Source organism: Mobula hypostoma, chromosome 18 (assembly GCF_963921235.1).
Source record: "Mobula hypostoma chromosome 18, sMobHyp1.1, whole genome shotgun sequence".
NCBI lineage: Eukaryota > Metazoa > Chordata > Chondrichthyes > Myliobatiformes > Myliobatidae > Mobula > Mobula hypostoma.
Window position 1 is genome coordinate 4365618 of NC_086114.1, and position 18818 is coordinate 4384435.

Sequence of the window (18818 nt, forward strand, 5' to 3'; positions counted from 1 at the left end):
GCTATATACTCCTTCCTAGACAGAGATAAATCTTTATTATCAGATTTAATACCTGGATCCTGGTGAAACAATGAAGGTGGAAAAGTCCCTGACAAATCATCAAAATCTGATTTCCTATTTGGGCTATCATGAGTAGCCGAATCATGCTGTACAGGACCATCTGCATTGGCAAGTTTCTTGGCCCTAGCTGGAGTTACTGCACACGAGGGATAAATGTTAGGGTCTATCTTTGAATCATCATTGATTGGCTTAGTTGTCAGCTGCACTGCAGGAACAACTTTACCACCTGCTAGGTCATTCCCTGACAACAAAGAATTACCTTCCACCAGCAAACTGAACCATAGCACTATTTTAACAAGTCCTGAAATTAACTCTGACTTCAAAATTACCTTGTGCAGAGGTACAGGAACAACGTCGCATCCTATACCTCGAATAAGATTTACCTCACCAATGGCAGTCTCATCATCAAACTTTAGAACACTGTCTAACATAAGTGACTGAGAAGCCGCAGTATCTCAAGGAATTTTCACCGGTACCAGGATTGACCCTTCCTTTACTGAAACAAACCCATCTGACGTAAAATGATGGGAATTCTTTCCTAACCCGACCAGACGTTTTAGCCTTTGACAGGGCTTCATCAGAATGTTCAGAACCCCGTGGGGTCACAGGTGTTTCGACATTTTGAACACAGGCATCTGGAACGGCCTCCTTTTCCTTCTCCTTTTTCAGAAGGAAACAGCTATAACATGACCAGGTTTCCTACAATAGGGACAAGTAAGACCAGAATATTTCTCCTTCACTTTCTTCGCCTCATCCTTACTTTTGTCACTAGTCCCAGATTTAATTTCCGGTTTACCCTAACTATCCATGCTACTCTTTTGGAAGGTCTTACTCCTGCAAAGTGGCAGCATCCTTCTCATCTAAGTATGCCTTTATGTCATTAGGGATGCACCTTTTAAATTCTTCAATTAAAACCAACTCTTTCAAGTTGTCAAAATCTTAATGAAGAGTACACAGTGGACAATAAGACCAGCTTCTAGTTCCTAGGTGTCAACATATCAAGGGTCCTCTCCTGGACCCAGTACATTGATCCAATCATGAAGAAGTCGCACCAGTGTCTCTACTTTCTTAAAGCCTTAAGGAGTTTCAACTTGTCATCAAAGACATTGACAACCTTCTACAGATGCACTGTGGAAAGCATTTGTCTGGTTGCATTATGGTCTGGTATGAGAACTCAAGTGCACATGAGTGCAAAAGACACAGCCAGTTCCATCATAAATACAGTGCTTCCCATCATCCAGAACATCTACAACGGGTGAAATCTCAGGATGGCAACATCCTACATCCACTCCGACCATTCTTGATGCTGCCATCAGTCAGGAGGTACAGGAGCCTGAAGACCCACACCTCAAGTTTCAACAACAGCTTCATCCCATTGCCAACTGTTTCCTGAACTGACTTGAAAGCCCCTAAAACTACCTCTAACCATTTTTCCTTATCTTCCTTCTTTGATACACTAATGTTAGGTTTGTTTTATTGTTTATTCCTGCACATGTGTAAGTTATGTATAATTTATGCTAGTTTAAGTTTGTTGTCTGTAATGTACTGTACTGCTGCTGCATAAAGCTAATTTTCATGGCATTTAATCCCTGTGCATGTGTGCTCAGGGCAATAAACTTAAAATATGATTTTGGATATGTTCAATGTACCCAACTCTAAGTCGTCACTAAAGATTAGAAAAAGCGATTTCCCTTGTTCTGGCCCTGGGGAGTTCCTCTGTCACTTCTTGTTCCTGCTCGCCTTCCTGTTACTTACCCAATTCCAAATCCAGGGAGCACACATCTCGCACAAGCTTTCGTGGTCCCAGAACACAACCTATATAGTCAGGAAAGCTCACTGTAGAGGCTGATGAGTGCAGCACTTTGTACATCTATACTCACATCCTTCTACAGATGCGCAGTAGAGAGCATCCTAACAAGCTGCATCACTGCATGGTATGGAAGCTGCATCACTGCATGGTATGGAAGCTGCATCACTGCATGGTATGGAAATTGCATCACTGCATGGTATGGAAACTGCATCACTGCATGGTATGGAAGCTGCATCACTGCGTGGTATGGAAACTGCATCACTGCATGGTATGGAAGCTGCATCACTGCGTGGTATGGAAACTGCATCACTGCATGGTATGGAAGCTGCATCACTGCGTGGTATGGAAGCTGCATCACTGCGTGGTATGGAAACTGCATCACTGCGTGGTATGGAAGCTGCATCACTGCATGGTATGGAAGCTGCATCACTGCATGGTATGGAAGCTGCACTGTGACTGACAGGAAGCCTCTACTACGGGTAGTCAAAATTTCCCAATGCATCACTGTCATCAGCCTACCCACTATCAAGGACATATATACAGCAAGGTGCCAGAAAAGGATTAGTAATATCATCAAGGATCTCACCCACCCTAGTTATGGATTGTTTGTCCTACTTTCATCAAGGAAGAGGCAACATAGCATCCACACCAGGACCACCAGACTCAAAATTGTTACTTTCCCCAAGCAGTAAGGTTGATCAACACCTCCACTCAGTAACTCCACCCCACCACCGCTAATTTATCATTTCCTGTCAGTCACTTTATGTACAGCCTAGAGTCACTTTATTGACATTCAATCAATCAACGCATATAAGCTATCTTATGTATTTATATTTATGTCATGGTCTGGTCCATTGACTTCTCTTTTCAGTTAATTTCCTTTTCCCTGTGTTCCACTGGGCTCCTTGATCAGGGCACCCGATCCTCATACGAACCAGCAGCAAAAAAACTCCAGCTTACATCTACTCGCTGCTGGTTCGTCACCTCAGCAGGGCAGCTACGCTCGTTCTGGGCCACCGAGAATGAGTCGAGTCGAGAGCCTGCTGTTCGCTGTTCTTGGGTCGAGTCAAGAGCCTGTCATCCACAGTTCCTGGGTCAAGTCGAGTGCCTGCCATCCAGCTGAGCTTTGCCGGCCTTTTGCCACTTCACGTGCTACCCAGAGTCGAGATATGAATGGACTGTCGTTGTTGGTTTTTGTCATCTTGTGTCCAGCTGAGGTTTGCAGGCCATTTGCCGCTGCACCAAGCCGCGATACAAATTGTCTGTCATTGTTTGTCTTTGTCGTCTTGTGCCTGGCTGAGTATTGCAGCCCGTTTGCCGCTGCTCCGAGCCGCAATACAAATTGTCTGTCATTGTTTGGTTTTGTCGCTCGGTGTCCCAGTCAAGTCCAAGTCCAGGCTCCGAGTCCAAGTCAGTGTTCAAGTCCGCGTAAGAATCCTAACCCGCTCTCCGCGCCTGTGTCCTGCACTTAGGTCTGCTCCCAAATGCCTCACTGCAACAGAACGGACCAGCCAAACATGGACCCAGCGGGCATAGACACTGTCTTACTAACCAGAGTCCCCTCCTGCCAAACCCACTCCCCCACCCACCCGGGTTGTCGATAATCCAGGCCTGTTGGATCGCCTGGAGGCTCCCGTTGAGGAGGGGGTGGAACTGTCATGGTCCAGTCTGTTGACTCCTTATTTCAGTTAATTTCCTTTTCCCCGTGATCCACTGGGCTCCTTGATTAGGGCACCTGATCCTCATACGAACTGGCAGCATAAAAGCTCTGGCTTACATCTACTCGCTGCTGGTTCGTCACCTCAGCAGGGCGGCTACGCTTGTTCCGGGCCACTGAGAATGAGTCGAGTCGAGAGCCTGTTGTCTGCAGTTCCTGGGTCGAGTCGAGAGCCTGTCGTCCGCTGTTCCTGGGTCAAGTCAAGAGCCTGTCGTCCGCTGTTCCTGGGTCGAGTCGAGAGCCTGTCGTCCGCTGTTCCTGGGTCGAGTTGAAAGCCTGTCGTCCTCTGTTCCTGGGTCGAGTCGAGAGCCTGCCGCCCAGCTGAGTTTTCCTGGCCGTTTGCCGCTTCACGTGCTACCCGGAGTCGAGATACGAATGGACTGTCCTTGGTTTTTGTCATCTCATGTCCGGCTGAGTATTGCAGGCCGTTTACCGCTGCTCCAAGCCGCAATACAAATTGTCTGTCATTGTTTGGTTTTGTCACTCGGTGTCCAAGTCAAGTCCAAGTCCAGGTTCCGAGTCCAAGTCAACGTTCAAGTCCGCGTAAGAATCCTAACCCACTCTCCGTGCCTGTGTCCTGCAGTTGGGTCTGCTCCCAAACGCCTCACTACAACAATTTATTGTGTTTTATTATTATTCTTATGCTCTTTATCTTTTAGTGTATTTTCTGTGTTGCATCAGATCGGGAGTAACAATTATTTCATTTTCCTTTACAGTTGTGTACTGGAAATGACATTAAATAATTCTGAATGATGAATGATTCTTGAACGAATGATCTTGAATCTCTCTTTCTGACTTTCCCCCAATGTGATAAACCAACGATGCTGCCCTTTATCAAATAGTTTTCAGAAGTTCACCTGTACCAGATTAACTACATTTCCTATTGACACTCTGCATCGACAGCACAGTAGTGTAATGATTAACGTAACCAGTAATCGGAAGACCAGGGTTTAATTTCTGCTGCTATCTATAAAGAGTTTGTACATTCACCCTGTGTCTACATGGTTTTCTTCCCAGTGTTCCAGTTTCTTCCCACATACCAAGGATGCATAGGTTACGATTAGTGAGTTCCGGACATGCTATGTTGGCGCTGGAAGTATGGTGACACTTGTGGGCTGCCCGCAGCACAGTACTCAGACTTTATTGATCATTGACACAAACAACACACTTCACTGTATGTTTCGATGTTTTGATGCACGTGTGACAAATAAAGATATTCTCTTACTCTCTAATCTCTGTTCCTTCATCAAAAGCTTGAGCATATTAGTTAGACATAATTTACCTTTAAAAATCTTTAATTAGCTTTTTCTAATCAATTCACACTTATTCATTGATTACTAATTCCGTTCTTGTTACTATTTCAAAACTTTCCAAGCTACATTGGCTTCTCTTAGTTAAGCACAATGGAATTTATATGCACATTCTGTAGGCAGAAGGGATTTCATGTAGTTTAGTTAAAGAATAAAGATTAGCTTTAATTATCACATGTACATTGAAACATGCAGCAAAATGCATCATTTGTATCAAGAATGTGCTGAGGGATGCCCACAAGTACTGCCGTGCATCCAGAGCCAACAATACATGCCCTCAACTTGGCATTTGATTATTAGTTTCATTAGTTAAACACAACAGCATTGTGGAATGTAGGATCTGTTCCTCTGCTATGCTGTACTGTTCTGTGTCCTAAAGCCAATCCTTAATTGCTGAGTACATTCCGACACCTTTCCTTGCAAAGGGCTGTTTCCACCAGCAACCTGGGATATATTCTACCCGAACCAGGTAACTATCCTCTTTAAGTACTGTTACTTTTCCAATACCTCCTTTTCATCAACCTGTAGCCCATTTAGACTCATGGCCTCAGTTTCCTGTCACGATATGCCTGCAGCGTCTCTGACAGGAAGGTGGTGCAGGAGCCTCAGGACACACACCACCAGGTTCAGGAGCAGGTTATTATCCCTTAATCATTAGGCTCAGCCCATCACTAAACTGTTCCCACAACCAATGGACTCACTTTCAAGGACTCTTCATTTCATGGTCTCGATATTTATTGCTTATTTATTATTATTATTATTTTGTTTGCTTTTTCTGTTGTTTCTTTGTATTTATTGCTAATGCCCACAAGAAAATGAATCTCAGAGTTGTATATGGTGAGCTATGCAGTATATACTTTGATAATCAATTTACTTTGAATTGACTTCAAACTTCTGTAAGGACTGATGTAAAGGACATGATCACATTCATGCCGTCTTCTCCACAAATATCAAATCGGCATCATCTCTTCTCTTATATAATAAATTAATTTTCTCTTAATAAATAAAACAAATTATAAACCTTATATTACGTTCTGGATATATTACATTAACTATGAGAATTGCCCTACATGGGTTTCTTCGGAAGTCAACTCTGTTATGAAATTTTCCATTATTTCTTTACTTGGATCCTCGCTTCCTTTATCTTTAAATAAACTAACTGACAATGTGGTAGTCAAACATACTTTGAGGATTTGGTTACAGTTTAGAAAACATTTTGGTTTATTGAGATTCTCCCTCTCAAGTCCCATCTTTTCTAATTGTTTTTTTTAATCCATCTTTAATTGACTTATCTTCTAAAGAATGGGATAGATTGGGTATTAAACGATTTCAGGATTTGTTTGATGGAGGGAATCTCTCTTCTTTTGTGCAACGCTCAACGAAATTTAACCTTTCCAATACTCACTTCTTTCGATACTTACAGATTAGAGATTTTTTAAGATATCAGTTACATACATTTCCTAAAAGTCCAGATAAGAATATAATAGATACAATTTTTAATCTGAAACCCTTTGATAACAGTTCAATATCTTACATTTATAATCTACTGTTGGTACTGAGAAAGGCCTCTTTAGATAAAATTAAAGGAGATTGAGAAAAGGATTTACAGATTTTCATATCTGAAGAGAGCTGGAAGATTATTTTAAAATTAATTAATTCTTCATCATTATGTGCTCGTCATTCTTTATTACAATTCAAAATGATACATAGAGTTCATATGACTAAAGACAAGCCCTTTCGTTTCTACGCAGTTATTTCCCCTTACTGTGATAGATGTACTAATGGTGTGGCCACACTAATACATATGTTTTGGACATGTCTGAGCCTTGAAAAATTTTGGAAAGATGTACTTCAAACTTTTTCTGTACTCTTCAATGTCAGTTTTAAGCCCAATCCTTTGACTGCCATGCTTGATATTGTTGAGGATAGTGTTACAAAATTGAAACCATCTAATTTGCGGGTATTGGCCTTTATGTCTCTTATGGCCAGGAGGGCGACCTTGCTCAAATGGAAGGAAACCGCCCCGCCCACTCATGTTCAATGGCTATCTGACGTTATGTTGTGCCTTGATCTAGAGAAGATTCGTTGTTCGATTTCTGATTCTAAACATGATTTTCTAATGTTATGGGGACCCTTTCTGAATTATTTTCATAATATTTGAACTGTTATTAAAGTATGGATTTGAGCCATTATTATTATAATATCATATGGAAAGGTATTTTCCTTTTTTCTTCTCTTTTTTTTTACCAACTCATTTTGGTAGTGGGGGTAGATGCTTTTTAATAAAATACAATTACTTTATTTTATTTCATTTCATAATTCAATCTTTTTTCTACATGATTGATTTGGAATATGGGATACTGTGATCATATTACTGTGATTTAAATGTAATGTAATTTGTATTATTTACTTGTATCCTTATGAATTTTGTATTTGTATTCATGCAATTTATATATCAATAAAAATATTGAAAGAGAGAACCTTTCCCTATTCGTTCCAACAGAATCCTTGTAAGTTCCCCTTGTGTCTGCTGTCAGTCTTTTCTAATACCCTTTCCTTGCCTCTCATGTCATTTCCCTCTGAGCCTGGTTGTTCCTTGTCTTAATACCTGGTTTTGACTTCTGTCCCATGGGAATATACTTACACATATGCTGGAGAAGTCTCACCTGCCAGCCTTCAATTCCAGTTCTTCTTCAATTGATCACCTCAGCCTGGTGTGGTCTATATCCTTTTCCACAGGTGTTCTAAATTCTCATGACATTATCAAGTCAAATCAAGGTTCACGGTTACCTACAAGTTCCCCCATTTGGCCTGGATCATTTACCAGAACAAATCAATTCTGTCTTATTGCACCAAACATCTACTGATCAAAATAGTCTTCCTCAACACACTTCAGAAGCTACTGTCAATTATATAATTACTATCCTACCTCATATCTCGATAATTGAAGTTCCCCAATATCAAATTAAGATTGAACCATTCTGGCATCTCTCTTACTCCTTCTCTTCTCCTTACCTGCCCACCACCTCCCCCTGGGTCCCCTCCTCCTTCCTTTTCTGCCATGGTCCAGTCTCCTCTCCTATTAGATTCCTTCTTCTCTAGCCCTTTACCTTTTCCATCTATCTCCTTCATGATTCTCACTTCATCCCCCCTCCCCTAACCACCCACCTTCCCCCTCACCTGGTCTCACCTAACACCAAAGCAACACACACAAAATGCTGGAGGAACAGAATATGCAGAGGGCATTTCAGTCCCAGATCCTTCATGAGGACACTTCTTCTTTATATATTTTACACTAGTTTAACATTATCTATGATTTTGACAACATTTATCTTAATCTTGGTTTATAATGTAACTGATATATGTATTTGAACTAATTCACCTCTTGACCATATCTTTGCCTTTTAAAAAAATCAATAAAAAGAGTAATAAAGAAAGAAAGAGAACCCTTCTTCAACTATCACCTGCCACCTTCTGCTCCTCCCCTTCCCCCACTTTCTTATTCTGGCTTCTTCCCCTTTCTTTCTCATCCTGATGAAGGGTCTTGACACAAAATGTGGACTGTTTATTCCTCTCCATAAATGCTGTCTGATCCGCTAAGTTCCTCCATTATTTTGTATGTGTTACTCTGAATTTCCAGCATCCAGGAGGAGGAGAAGATGGCGGCGCGACAGCAGCGCACGCGGCGTCTCCAGTGAATGATATCTGTAATCTATCAAGTAGGGGACCGTGCACAATTCTGATTTGATGGAGACAGACGTGAGAGTACGGAGGAACATCTGGAGAAACTTCTGAAATGCCCGCTTCACTGCCACTACTACTGTGTGGTAACGGAATTTCCGGAGCAGAAGGCCCCGAATCCTCGGCTTTGCTTGTTTCAGCGGCCGGGGCAAGGTCGAAGGCACTCAGCAGAGAATGGCGCTTGGGAGGCTGTATCGGAGGGGCTGGTTGAGGCTCGAAGTTTTCGGATGGACAGACTCAGTGTCGGCTGTGGTCAGCTGCTTCCGAGGCATCAGCAAGTTGTCAGTGCCTGGAGATTTATGGCAGGGAGTTTCTCCCTTTTGCTGCCTGCTATCGGGGACTCGGGAGTTGATCGACTCGGGGACTTTGAGACTTTTTTTTACCGTGCCCATGATTTGTTCTTTATCAAATTATGGTATTGCTTTGCACTGCTGTAACTATACGTTATAATTATGTGGTTCTGTCAGTGTTAGTCTTTGGTTTGTCCTGTTTTTCTGTGATATCACTCTGGAGAAACATTGTATCATTTCTTAATGCATGTATGCATTTCTAAATGACAATAAAAGAGGACTGAGTGTTCTCATAATCTAATCTGCAGAATCTCTTATGCTTATAACCATCAAATGCCTGTTCTACGTGCCTGCAACCATCCTGTTGAAAGGCACAAATATCTCTAGGAACTGAGATCAACACTTAGAAGCAAACCTGGGACCTCAATATCCCTGAATTTTTTTTAAAGAAGACACTGGAAATCTGAATTTGAAAGAGAATACTGGAGGTCCTCAGTAGGTCAGGCCGCATCTGTGGGAAGGAAAGAAGAGTCAATGTTTCAGGTCAAAGACCAATCTGATTAAAGGTCTTTCACTTGAAATGTTAACCCTGTTTCTCTTCCCATTGATGTAGCCTAGCCTGATGAGTATTTTCAGTACTTTTTTGTTTTCAGTTCATCTCAAAATCCTTACCACCGGTTGGGAATAGTGATCTATCATGAAAACCCGCCTGCTTCCACTAATTCTGTCTGAACTTCCCGCTGCCTCAGGAAAGCAGCCAACATAATCAAGAACCCCTTTCACCTGGTCAATTTCAACTCCCCTCAACCTCCCCCTCCCAACCCTCTCCATCAGGAAGAAGATAGAAAGCTTGAGAACGGACACCAGGCTCAAAGAGAAATTTATGTTAGTGATGGACTCGACCTCACAGTCGACCTCATCATGGCTTTGTACAATATTGCCTGCCTTTCTCTCTTCACTTTGTAACATTCTATTCTGCATTTAGTTGTTGCTTCTTCCTTTGTGCTACATCAACGTCATTACGTTTGGAATGATCTGCCTGGATGACAAGCAAAACTAGCTTTTCACTGTATCTTGGCACATATGATAACAATAAACCAATTGCCATGACATTACACCTAGTGCCAAAAAATGTAAAAGTTCCCTCACGAATGAGTTTAGAAACAGAATCAGAATTGCTAACACGAGGAATTCTGCAGATGCTGGAAATTCAAGCAACACACATCAAAGTTGCTGGTGAACGCAGCAGGCCAGGCAGCATCTGTAGGAAGAGGTACAGTCGACGTTTCAGGCCGAGACCCTTCGTCAGGACTGACTGAAGGAAGAGTTAGTAAGAGATTTGAAAGTGGGAGGGAGAGGGGGAGATCCAAAATGATAGGGGAAGACAGGAGGGGGAGGGATGGAGCCAAGAGCTGGACAGGTGATAGGCAAAAGGGATATGAGAGGATCATGGGACAGGAGGCCCAGGGAGAAGGAAAAGGGGGAGGGGGGAAAACCCAGAGGATGGGCAAGGGGTATAGTCAGAGGGACAGAGGGAGAAAGAGGAGAGTGAAAGAAAGAATGTGTGTATATAAATAACGGATGGGGTAAGAGGGGGAGGTGGGGCATTAGCGGAAGTTAGAGAATCGCTACATTGATTATGGTTCGGTGCCAAGCATAAAACACAGGACAATACTATGACAGACAACACAATAGCAACCAACAATTTACAAAACAATAATGCAAACAGCCATGAGCAACCAACAATTAGCAGAACAAACGTCAATAATCAAACTTAAATAAATGTGAACATATGAACAGTTCCAATAATTATCACAGAACACAGACAGCAGGAAAGACCATTTCACGGATGTTGTGCAGAGACAGTCAGGGTATTACACCTGAGTGAGTTTTGTTGAGAAGCTGGATAGCTACAGGGAAGAAACTTTAGAGATGACATGTAGTCCTGGTGGTGATGGACTTGTAGTGTCTCCCTGATTCTCCCTGATGGTAATTTGGTGAATAAGTGACTGCTAGGGTGAGTGGAGTCAGCAGATAACAAATCTAGGGTCTACTGGATTATCTTCAAAAGATGATGCTTCAAAAAGGCAACACCCATGATTAAGTACTCCCATTAACCCAGGACATGTTCTCTTCTCATTGCTCCCATCAGTGAGCAGGTACAGGAGCCTGAAGGCACACACTCAACATTTCGGGAAAAGCTTCTTCCCTTCCACCATTAGACTTCTAAATTGACATTGAACCCGTGCACACTACCTCAATTTTTTTTTTCATTTTCATTTTTAAATCTTTTTTATTAATCATTATTGAAGATCAACAAAAATAATTAAAGTAATCAAGTCAACATGTCAATATGTACAATGAGGAACTAAATTACCAAATAACTGATTAACAAAGCTAAACAATATATCAATAATAAGAAGAAAAAATAAAGTGTAAAAACTATTTTTTTGGAAAGAAGAAAGAAGGAAAAAAAGAACCCCTACTAACTAAAAACAAAAAAAACAAAAAAAAAAACCATTGGGAGTACAACCCCGGAGCTGTACGCCATACAAGCTTCCATAAAAGAAAAACATCAATCCGCCAACTCAGATCCATTTAAACAAGAATCAGAAGGAAACCATCTTAATTAACTCAAATCAGATGATGGTAGCGGGCAAAAGAACCCCACCTTTTCTCAAAGTCAAATCAAGGATCAAAAGTTCGACTTCTGATTTTCTCCAAACTAAGACATAGCATCACCTGAGAGAACCATCGTATCAAAGTGGGAGCAGAGGCATCTTTCCATTTCAATAAAATAGCCCTTCTGGCCAATAATGTAACCAATCAGCAGCTTCCGAGCTGTTCAGCATCACTTATTAACTCTTTTTTTAATCGATTATGGTTTGATCGAAATCTGGAAACATCTACATCCTAATGACAGAGATTATTCCTTTTATCCACATGTTTACAAAAAATATTTGAAATCGATTATTTTTTCTTTTTCTCTCCCTATTTGCAATACTTACTTAATTTTTATACTTTATGTATACATTTCTTACTGTAATTTATAGTTTTTTATTATGTATTGAAATGTACTGCTGCCATAAGACAACATATTTCACGCAACACACATAAAATGCTGAAGGAAGTCAGCAGGCCAGGCAGCATCTATGGAAAAGAGTAACAGTTGTCATTTTGGGCTGATTACCCTTCATCAGGACTGGAAAAAAAAGATGACAAGTCCTGATGAAAGCTCTTGGCCCAAAACATTGACTGTTTACACTTTTCCATAAATGCTACCTGGCCTGCTGAGTTCCTCCAGCATTTTGTGTATGTTGCTTGGATTTCCAGCAGATTTTCTCATCTTCGAGAAACATATTTGATGACATGCCAATGATATTAAACCTGATTCTGATTATAAAAGATCAAGGATCGACAGTCAACTTCATTCACCATGTATTGGGAATTTGCGGTGGTGTGTTGGCACAACATGCAAAAAATAAACATTCAACAATTTAAAAGAGTGAAGAATTGAATAAAAAAAAAGTTGGAAGTTAAACCACAGATCTGAAATAAAACGTGCATAAATACATGAATACCAGTGTGTATTTACAATGTAACCAGCTTTATAAAAAGTGGTTTAAAGTGTTTACAGTGCAGTGATGGGGTAATAGATAGAGTGAGGGGGTTAACGAGAATGGTTGATCAGATTAAAGATTTGTAATTTGGCACCTTTGGATTTTCCTGAGGAAATCAGCCAAAGTGTTTCACAATTAACATAAACAACGGAAATCTTTAGCACAGAAAGTTACTGTCTGTACTGCAAAAAATAAAGCTGCAGTTCAACACCCTTTTGGAATTCACTGACCTGGAACATTATCTCAGTTCCTCACACAACAAATGCTCATTAGTTTCTTGCTAATTCAGACTTCAACACCTGGTGTATTTTGTAATTGGACCCGGCCCAATACGACATGGGCCCACATCTCCCCACCATCGTTAGTATCTATACGAGGCTCTACCTCACCATCTGGGTCGTCTCTATTTCCTGAGGAGACTGAGGTCCTTTAACATCTGCCGGACAATGCTGAGAATGTTCTACGAGTCTGTGGTGGCCAGTGCTATCATGTTTGCTGTTGTGTGCTGGGGCAGCAGGCTGAGGGTAGCAGACACCAACAGAATCAACAAACTCATTCGTAAGGCCAGTGATGTTGTGGGGATGGAACTGGACTCTCTCACGGTGCTGTCTGAAAAGAGGATGCTGTCTAAGTTGCATGCAATCTTGGTCAATGTCTCCCATCCACTACATAATGTACTGGGTGGGCACAGGAGTACATTCAGCCAGAGACTCATTCCACCGAGATGCAACACAGAGCATCATAGGAAGTCATTCCTGCCTGTGGCCATCAAACTTTACAACTCCTCCCTTGGAGGGTCAGACACCCTGAGCCAATAGGCTGGTCCTGGACTTATTTCATAATTTACTGGCATAATTTACATATTAATATTTAACGATTTATGGTTCTATTACTATTTATTATTTATGGTGCAACTGTAACGAAAACCAGTTTCCTCCGGGATCAATAAAGTATGACTATGACTATGACTATGGGTCATGCCATCTTCTCACAACTACCATTAGACAAGAGGTACAATAGCCTGAAGTCCCACTCCACTGGAAAGGAAGTTTGTTCAAAAGCAACCACTTCCCTTCAACCATTTGGTTTTTGAACCAACCAGCAAAACCCTGAACTAAGGCACTTTTTCATTGTTCTACTCAAAGCTGTCTTCTTGTTTTAATTCATTTAAACATTGGCTTTATTTATCACATGTACATTAGTGAAATGCGTCATTTGAATCAAATCAAATCAGCAAGGGTGCAGCCTGGCAGTGTCACCACACTTTGGCGAAAACATAGCAAGTCCTTACTTACTAACACTAACCCTAACTATACGTCTTTGGAATGTGGGAGGAAAGTGGAGGAAACCCACGCAGTCATGGGGAGAATGTACAAACTCCTTACAGAGAGCGGTGGAGATTGAACACTGCTTTTTGATCACTGGCACTGTAAAGCGATTGCGCTAACCATGACACTATTGTGCCACCCTTCTCAATTCTAAATCTAATCCAAGTGGGATGACACAAGGTGGAAAGCAGGTACCTGGAGGAAGAGAGAGACAAGTCTAGTGCATGACTTCCTGTTTTCTTCCTGAGTACAAGATGGGAGCGAGTGCAGGTAATCAGAAATTTGCCTTTCCAGAATCTCCAAATCCAATGCTTTAGTGTCCATTTCCTGCTGCTGCTTCGGCCTTTCCTTATCTCTCTCTATCTGGTGGAACAAAATAAGGGTGATGGTTTAAAATAAAAACAAGGGTAAATATTGTAAATTGCATGGGGGCCAAAAGGAACATCAGACAAGAAAAGTGAAAAATATGAGAACTCAATAGAAGGTGAATTAAAAGTATGCTGCAATAATAATAGGTAATATTCAACTACCAGAAAATCATAAGACCATAAGATGGTGGAGCAGAATTAGGCCACTCAGCCCATCAAGTCTGCTCTGCCATTCCATCATGTCAGATATATTATCCCTCTCAACCCCATTCTCTTACTTTTGCTGCCCTGACTAATCAAGAGCCTATCAACCTCCACTTCAAATATATCCAGTGACTTCACCTCCACAGCCATCCATGAAAATGAATTCCACAGGTTCACCTCCCTCTGGCTACAGAAATTCCTCCTCATCTCTGTTCTAAAAGGACGTCCCTTTATTCTGAGGCTGTGCCTTCTGGTCCTAGACTCCCCCACCATGGGAAACATCCTCTGGATGTCCTCTCTATCTAAGCCTTTCAATATTCGATAGGTTTCAATGAGATTCCCCCCACCTCTCATTCTTCTAAATTCCAGCAAGTACAGGCCCAGAACCATCAAATGCTCCTCATACCCTTTCATTTCCAGAACGATTCTTGTGAACCTCTTCTCAACCATCTCCAATGCCAGCACATCCTTTCTTAGATAAGGGACCCAAAACTGCTCACAATACTCCAAATCTTTCAGTCCAACACCACCAAAGTCCCACCACAGAGTTACCGGAGTTTTATCACAGGTGGAATACAATGTTTAAAAAGTATGATTATCCACTTTAATACAATAAAGAAGAATATTGAGCATATTTCAAAAGGTGAGCAATTGGGAAGTGAATATTCATTGGACATGGGTGTTCTAGCCAATGATAACAAATGTTCTATATGGACAAAATATGTTCTATGTTCATTGAGTTTTTTTAAGGGGAGATTAATACATTATTGATTAGAAAGGGTATCAAAGGTTACAAGCAAGAAGGCAGGAGAATGGGGTTGAGAGGGAAAATAAATCAACCATGGTCAAATGGCGGGGCAGATACGATGAGAAAAACATCCTATTTCTGCTCTGGCCCCTCCTTCGCCATTCCCCATTTATGATTTCCCCCTCTCACCGAATCTCCTTACCTGTCCATCACTTCCCTCTGGTGTTCCTCCCTCCTCCCTTTCTTCCATGATCTTCTGTCCTCTTTCTCCAGCCTTCTATCTACTTTACCAATCAACCTCCCAACTCTTACTGCACCCCTCCCCCTCCCAGTTTCACCTATTACCTTGTACTTCTCCTTCATTGTGCCCTGCCTTCTTACTCTGACCTCTCACCATTTTTTTTCCCAGTCCTGATGAAGGGTCTGGGCCTGAAACAACGACTGTTTATTCTTTTCCACAGATACTGCCTGGCCTGCTGAGCTCCTGAAGCATTTTCTAAAATCGACATACAGTGGGCCCTTCTAGCCCTTTGAGCCACCACGCCCAGCAATCTCCCAATTTAATCCTAGCCTGATCACAGGACAATTTACAATGATCAATTAGCCTACCAACCGGTACTCCTTTGGACTGTGGGAGTAAACTGGAGCACCCGAAGGAAACCCACACGGTCACGGAGAGAACGTACAAACTCCTAACAGCCACGGCGGGAATTGAACCCAGGTCGCTGGTACTGTAAAGTAATGTGCTAACCACAATATTACCAGGCCGCTGCCGCCCCCCCCGCCCCACCCCCCATATGTGTTACTTGGGTTTCCAGCATCTGCTGATTTTCTCATGTTTGTGATCCTAATTCTGCCCCTATTTTTATGCACTTATGGTCTAATAGACAAATAGGAAGGCAAATGATATGTTGGCCTTTATTGCTGGATAGTTTGAGTTTTCACTATAATTTTTTAAGAGTCTTGGTGAAGGTATGACTTGACAGGAGTACCATCAAGAGTGTCCTGTCTGGCTGCATCATTGTGTGGTCAGAAGCTGCAGGATCCTAAAGAGACGAGTTAAAACCTCTGAGAGGATAACCAGCGTCTCCCTCCGCACTAGGTGTGACATTTTCCAGGATCATTGCAGACGAAGGACACAATGCATTGGAGAGGATCCCTACCACCCATCCCACAATCTCTTTGACCCACTGCTGTCAGGAAGGGGATACAGGAGCATCAGGACCAGGATTGCCAGACTGGGTAACGGCTTCTTCCCTCTGGCTGTGAGACTAATGAATACCCTGCCACCACCGAGGTCTCATCACACAGACAGCGAGCTGTTTGCTGGTTACTGTTTACTGGTTACCTGCGCTGTCCACCACATGCATTTTGACTCACAATTTATTAACTTATTTGTGGTAATATTGTGGTTTTATGTGCTGTGTGTGTTATACATGATTTGTCGGTGCACTGTGGTCCAGAGGAAAGCTGTTTCGTTTGGTACCGTCAGATGACAATAAAGTTGAAATTGAACTTGAATGTTGAGTGCAATTTTGGTCTCCGTTCCTAAAGGATTTGCTTGCTACTGAGAGAATGCAGTGAAGAATTGCCAAACTTGTTGCTGGGATAAGGGTCTTGTTTTGTAATGTGAGATTGTATAGGCCAGGCTCCGAACTTGTTAAGTTTAGAAGAATGAGAAACAATGTCAATGAGACACAGAAGACTCCTCAAAAACTTACAGGGCAAAGTTTACTTTACACAGAGAGTGGCAGGTGCGTGGAATAGACTGCGAGGGACGGTGGTACAAGCAGATATAAAGGTGGTGATAAAGAGCTTTTTTAGACAGATACATGTATCTGTAAAGAATGGAGGGATATGGATCACATGCAGGCAGAAAGGATTTAGTTTAATTTGGTTTTATGTTCAGCACAGACTTTGTGGGCTGAAGGGCCTTCTCGTGCTGTACTGCTCCTTGTTCTATGCTCAGTGACCTCCACAAGAGAGTGGTTCTCTTAGTAGTGGTAGAAGGCGGGGGCGCATTCTCAGAGTAAGATGTAAGATGTATGTCACTGGAATGACGGGAAATGACTTCACTGGGACAATAGGCAATAGGTGCAGGAGTAGGCCATTCGGCCCTTCAAGCCAGCACCGCCATTCACTGTGATCATGGCTGATCATCCACAATCAGTACCCAGTTCCTGCCTTCTCCCCATATCCCTTCACTCCGCTATCATTAAGAGCTCTATCTAACTCTTTCTTGAAAGCATCCAGAGAATTGGCCTCCACTGCCTTCTGAGGTAGAGCATTCCACAGATCCACAACTCTCTGGGTAAAAAAGTTTTCCCTCAACTCCGTTCTAACTCCGGACTGCAGGATGTCTTTGGATTTCTTTAGCACACACAGGAACCCCCGATCCCGGCTCCATACCACACACCAGGTCCTCCATCCTCAGTTCTATCCCTGTCAGCCATATCCCCCAGCTCAGTCCAAGTGACCAGGGCCCCATATCCCAGCTCCATCACACACACAAGGGCCCCCAAACCCTGCTCTGACCCACACACCGGGACCCCCGACCTAGGCTCCATCCCAAACATCAGAATCCCCGAGCCTGGTGCTGACTCACATACCGGAAACCCCAAACCCAGCTCCGTCACACACACCAGAACCCCCGATCCTGGCTCTGTCCCACACGTCGGGATTCCTGATCCTGGCTGCGTCCCTCACACTGGGACCCTCGATCCTGACTCCATCACACACACCAGGACCACAGGCCCACTCTGACTACTCATCAGGACCACCCCACCCCCCCGGATGTCAGCTCATTCCCATACACCGGGATCCCCAATCCAGACTCTGACCCACAAACTTGGACCCCCTGATCTTGGCTATGTCCCTTATGCTGGAACCCTTCAATCCCAGTTCCATCCCATGCATTGCGACCACCACCCCCCCCCCCGCCATCCCAGCTCTGACCCACATACTGGAATCTCTGTTCCCAGCTCTGACCCACATACTGGAATCTCTGTTCCCAGCTCTGACCCACACACCGTCACCCGGTACCCCTGTACTCAGAGGAACCCTGATTATGGCTGTGCCTTGGGGTTCCGTTGCATTGGCATCTCTACAGCACTCAGCAGGACCCCCATCTCCCACTCCAGCTGACTCATTGGGATGCCCGAACCTGGCTTTGCCCTACACAGACAAACCCCAATCCCAGTTCAGTACAAGTGAGCGGGATCTCAGATCATGATTCCGTTCCACATACTGGGATCCCGATCTCAGCTATGACCCACTCACTGGGACCCCAGTCCTCAGCTCTGTCCCACTCAGCCTGCCCCTCATCCCCACCTCAGTCCAAGTGACCGGGACACTGGATCCAGGTTCTCACTCACCAGGTGCTCCACCCAACTCCTCAAGACCCCTGTTTCCTTCACACACCAGGTGCTCAGTCATTATCTTTCTAAGAGAGACTGATACCGTTTGGAAATTAAATATTTATGGGGAATAGTGAAGGAAAATTATATTGAGGCAGAAGATCTGGGTCAGGGGTATCAATTTGGGGTCCATAGCATTAAAAAGGTTGGGAACCCCTGCTCTAGATGAATAGTAGGATAGACATCTGATTGAGTTACTGCTCACC

At 42.9% G+C, this 18818-nt stretch overlaps 1 protein-coding gene across 2 annotated transcripts in view; it reads right to left on the reverse strand.

The window, feature by feature from the left end:
- The window catches only part of wdfy4 (WDFY family member 4), a 351254-nt gene that overhangs the window by 330558 nt on the left and 1878 nt on the right, over positions 1-18818 (reverse strand). For both annotated transcript variants that reach the window (XM_063070340.1, XM_063070339.1), the window contains exon 2: positions 14072-14239. In XM_063070340.1, coding sequence (XP_062926410.1) covers positions 14072-14200 — 129 coding nt within the window. In that variant the 5' untranslated portion in view covers positions 14201-14239. The remainder of the gene's footprint in view (positions 1-14071; positions 14240-18818) is intronic.